Source organism: Sprattus sprattus (genome assembly GCF_963457725.1).
Source record: "Sprattus sprattus genome assembly, chromosome: 12".
NCBI classification, from domain to species: Eukaryota; Metazoa; Chordata; class Actinopteri; order Clupeiformes; family Clupeidae; genus Sprattus; species Sprattus sprattus.
The window spans coordinates 24,703,787-24,708,786 of NC_137910.1; the positions used below are offsets into that span (position 1 = coordinate 24,703,787).

Genomic DNA, 5,000 nt, shown 5'->3' on the forward strand with positions numbered 1-5,000 from the left:
AATCTCCCCTACAGCTACGATCAATGGCACTGGCACTATCGAAACAGACCCATCCAACACAGACAAACAGTATCGACCCACAGTCCCAGCATTCCATTTCACTCCATCTCATCAACAACCCCCCCCCCCCCCCCCCCCATAACCTCCCGCCTCATTTCCTCTTTTTGGCCTGCAGGCATCTCCTCTCACCTGGAGTGAGACGACAGCTCGCTCAGGTCCCCCATGCTCCCGTCCGTCACGTGACCGCCTGCGATGGCCGCCGCATAGCCCTGGGGGGGATACAGCTTCCCGTGCTCCTCGTCCGTCAACGCCGCCCCTTCCTCCCCTCCGCCCCAGGCAGGGTGGCCTGGCTCCAGCCCCCTGCCTTGCAGCGTGACCCTGGCACAGGCGCCTGCTACTGCCCCTGCCACCCCCGGCCCACCAGCGGCTGAGGGCGCGGGCATGCAGGGCGCTGTGTCGATGCCGCTGTCAGTGGAGGCACCCTTGATGTAGGTGAGGCCCAGGATCTCAGGGTCCATGAGGTCGCCCGAGCCAAAGTGCTTGTCGTCGCTGGTGCTGGACGAGGCGTTACTGGAGAGCGTGTTGCTGCTGGAGTGGCTGGAGTTCTTGTCACCGGTCTGTGATGCATCCACACACACACACACACACACACACACACACACAAAACACACACACACAAAACACACACACACACACACACACACACACACACACACACACACAAAACACACACACACACACACACACACACACACACACACACACACGCGCGCGCGCACACACGCACACGCACACACACACACACAAAACAACACACATAATTCATTAAAAAGCATGACAATGAAATGGTGCTTTTTTTTTATCACCCACAAGTCAAACCTCTCAAAAAGGCCATCCAAACCGATAAATCATTTAGAGCAATATAGAGAGTTCATAAAGCACCCAGAACTGGAGGATTAGCCCTGTTCTATTATGGTAGACCCACGTCCCGGGGAGTAATTACTTAAGGACAACAAAGCCTAGCCTCGAATATGAATTTCAGAGCCATTCGAGCAATTAAAGAGCAAGAGACAGGCGTCATCAATTATCTCCCCAGATGAGAGCTTAAAGCAATAAGACAGAGGAGCCCCCCTCATGTGCCCTCCCCCCCGAATACTACAGAAATATGAGAACGCTCACAGAATAGGGGAGCAACAATTTGGCAAAAAGAATAACCTTTCTCTTTGGCAGGGTGAAGTGTGTGTGTGTGTGTGAGTGTGTGTGTGTGTGTGTGTGTGTGTGTGTAGGTGTGTGTGTGTGTGTGTGTTTAGGTGTGTGTGTGTGTGTGTGTGTGTGTGTGTGTGTATGTGTGTGTGGGTGGGTGTGGGTGGTTGTGGGTGGTTGTTATATTGGAAACCTGATTGCCAGCCCAAAGCGATTCCTCCAGCCAGGAGAGGTAATTAAGAAACGGCTAAATTTAGCTCCGACTCCTCCACCCTCTCCTCCACCCTCCCCTCCACCTCCCACCTCCTCCTTCCTCTCTCTCCATCTACCCCTCCTCATCCAACAACACCCATTACCTCCTGTGCCAAGGGGCGCCTGAATCATGAAGCAAGCTCTAGGAACACAATACTAATTCTCCATAGCCCCCTCACTCCCTTTACATTAAGAATGGACACTAATGAGCCTGCACCGGTACATTTCTAGACGCACCAATCTGAATTGAGTAGAGGGCAACTAGGGCATAGAACGCAGTGTTCAGAGCCAAGATGGCAGCAGAGGAAAATCATTCTCTGTCACTACCGGTGCATACAGGATCAGTCTCAAGACTCAAGGGTGTGATTTAAATTGAATCCTCAAAGATATGTGTATTAATAGCACTCATTCCTATTAGACAGACAGACAGACAGACAGACAGATAGACAGACAGACAGAGACACACACACACACACAGAACCACAGACAGACAGACACACAGAGAAGACTTACACGACTCAGTTTATTGGGGGAGTCCTTGCCCCTCTCCTTGAGGGAATTGAGGATCTTGGTGGAAGGGATATGCCATTTAGTCTCTGAAAAAGACAAACATGGAGACGTTCATCACAGTGCTTTGATTGATGGCCATGTGTAAATATGTGTGAATATTAACACTATGTAGAAATGAATTAACAAACAATTATTATCAAACAATTGTGTTCATACTGCGTAGGAGACTTTCACTCAACTTTACACTGCTCTGTAAGGAGTGTGAGGCCAAAGACTGATGCTGTAGAAGTTCGGGTTTAGGTGTAGATGCTGGACTTACCTGCAGACCTGGTCCGCTCCAGTGTGTGTTCCCTCTCCCTTGAGCCCTCTCCTTCTCCCATCATGCCTTGCCCCTCGCCCGCCCGCTCGTGAAGCCCTGGCGACTGGCATCTGTGAAGGTCACAGTACAGACACGCAATCAGAGCATGCTGGGACAAAAGAGCCATCATTCTCTGTTACTGTTCTCCGTCTCCTGGGTAACTGTTCTCTGACCGGTCACACAAGGTAGTGATCAAGGAGGATACATCATACATAGGAAGGGCAATAGCAGCTTTCATGTCATTGAGACAAAAGAGTGCTTAGGTATTTCTATTTGTCTACTAAAAAAAATCCAGTTGCATCATATGCAATGCTTATCTGACAGATTTGAGATAACATGAGCCTAAACGTATTATACGGTATACTGAGGCTTTAACTGTATCATTTACTTTGTGGCAATGTTGTGTATTCTTTAAGTGTCACGAGAGTCTCGGAAAGGATGACCTACATCTGGTTTGTTTGTGATCCCAGAGGTTCATGGTCAGGGATGGCAAAGTAGGGAACGTCACGTCCGAGGGGATGGTATTTATTCCTCACTCAGAAATGGGATTAAGCCCATCCATTAACATCCACAAATGGGGTCATCTACCGTGACCTTATGTAAAAGCACATATGCATAGACATAATCTTCCTCTGACATGAAAGCAAACACACTTCTATCAGCGCACTACTCAAACTGTGCTATGGTCAAGGAAATAAACACACTGCTATCAGCGCACTACTCAAACTGTGCTATGGTCAAGGAAATAAACACACTGCTATCAGCGCACTACTCAAACTGTGCTATGGTCAAGGAAATAAACACACTGCTATCAGCGCACTACTCAAACTGTGCTATGGTCAAGGAAATAAACACACTTCTATCAGCGCACTACTCAAACTGTGCTATGGTCAAGGAAATAAACACACTGCTATCAGGGCACTACTCTGTGCGATGATCCAGGAAAAAAAGCACAGAAGGATCCGGGCGCTGAAAGCAATGAGGAGGATCTGTAGGAGAGGACCAGAAAGGAAGCAGGCCCCTAACTCAACTGTAAGTATTTTTGCCTCTCAGGGAGAGAGATGGATGAAAGGTTCTCATGAAGACCTCACGCCGTAGGCTGAGTATTCGCCAATAATCCAACGCCACGGCAGATTAAAGATGCGCATTGAGCGGCTGATTTGGTGGCGTGAACCCTGATGAGGTTTGATCTTCTCCTCAAGTTACACCAGCCAGCACCCTCCTGAGATTTGCACTGGGAACACTAAGCCGAGAGGCCGGAGCGTCACGCCTCGTGATCCACATCAGATGCGCTCCCTCTGAAGAGCAGCCCCCTCTGTCTCCCCCGGCGACACCCTCTGACCTCGGCAGGAGAGGGATGGGGTTTGACCGCCGAGGCCGAGCTAGACGGTGCCTCTCTGTCACAGTGTTTGCAGTGTGTTAATGAGGCTGGGAGAGCGAGGCCGGTCGTGTGGGTTTGATCGTCTGACCTGCCCGTCCCTCCATCTCGGGAGTCTCCTTGTGTTTGCACAGCTGTGAAAGCAAACATCCAGCAGGGCCAGGAGGTGCCAGGAGCTCTGCAGCAGGGTACTGACTGAGCAGACAGACACTCAATTAAAGAGCCATGTCTTTTTCCTCCTGCGCTAGATACGATCAGGACCGACACGTTGATTAAAGACAGCTACCTCTAGGACTCATCTGGCAATTACATTATAGCTTCTCACTTTGCTAGGAAGCAGAACTTCTGTTGTTTGTGATGCCCAGCTTGGAAGATGAAGTCTTGTCCCCGTATGTGTGTCTGTGATGTGAATTGTGTGCCTGTGTGCACTGAAATGCTTGTCCGTGTGTGTTTGTGTGTGATGTGAATAGTGTGTGCTGATATGCTTGTGCATGTGTGTCAGTGCATCTCTATGTGTGTCCGTGTGTGTGTTTGTGTTTCTGTGTGTGTGTGTCAGGTGGAGTGTCAGACTGCTCATCGTACCCGTCATATCCAGGCTGCTGGGCCCAGGTGCTGCTGCCGCTGGGTCCAGGATCACTGGAGGAGGACTGGTTGCTGGGGGAACTGCGGTAGTGCTCTCTGGGGTCACCCTTACCACAGGAGGCCATCTGGGGGTTCTCCACATCCTGCATGGCCCTACAGTCAGAGAGAGAGACAGAGAGAGAAATGGATTAAGAAAGCTACTTTATCACCCTCTGCCCTTCTCCATCTATACACACACCATAGTGAGGGAGCACCAAGTATATAAACACATATCACCAGGTCAACAAAAGACTACAATTATTATCAACTGACCACAGACAGAAAAAAACTAAAGAAAGGTAGAGAGAAAGAAAGAAAGAGAGAAAGGCAATGAGAGACAGCGACAAAAATACAAAGAAATATAGTGGCACATGGAGAGAGAGATGAAACAAAAGAGTGAAAGACAGACAAGAAAGAGAGACATACTGTATATATGTATATATGTATATATATATATACAGTATGCCTGCTGCCTCATCGCTCTCAACATCGCTCTCAACATCGGGAAGAGGAGTGCAGTCATGTGCCCTCCACCGCACATTGCCGGCCTCTGCCCGCCTTCGAGCTGGATATCACCTCCACCCGGCCCGTCGTGCATGCTGCACATCAACAGCAACTGCCAGCAACACAGCGGGAGTCTGCCCTGGTCTCTGAGACATTGGAAGACTGGAAAAGGCC

At 49.7% G+C, this 5,000-nt stretch overlaps 1 protein-coding gene across 1 annotated transcript in view; it reads right to left on the bottom strand.

The window, feature by feature from the left end:
* The window catches only part of LOC308373063 (signal-induced proliferation-associated 1-like protein 2), a gene marked incomplete at both ends in the record, with an annotated part of 64,846 nt that overhangs the window by 22,270 nt on the left and 37,576 nt on the right, over nt 1-5,000 (bottom strand). Inside the window, 4 exons of the mRNA XM_080848467.1 lie at nt 190-617; nt 1,969-2,051; nt 2,285-2,394; nt 4,284-4,436. Coding sequence (XP_080704593.1) covers nt 190-617; nt 1,969-2,051; nt 2,285-2,394; nt 4,284-4,436 — 774 coding nt within the window. The remainder of the gene's footprint in view (nt 1-189; nt 618-1,968; nt 2,052-2,284; nt 2,395-4,283; nt 4,437-5,000) is intronic.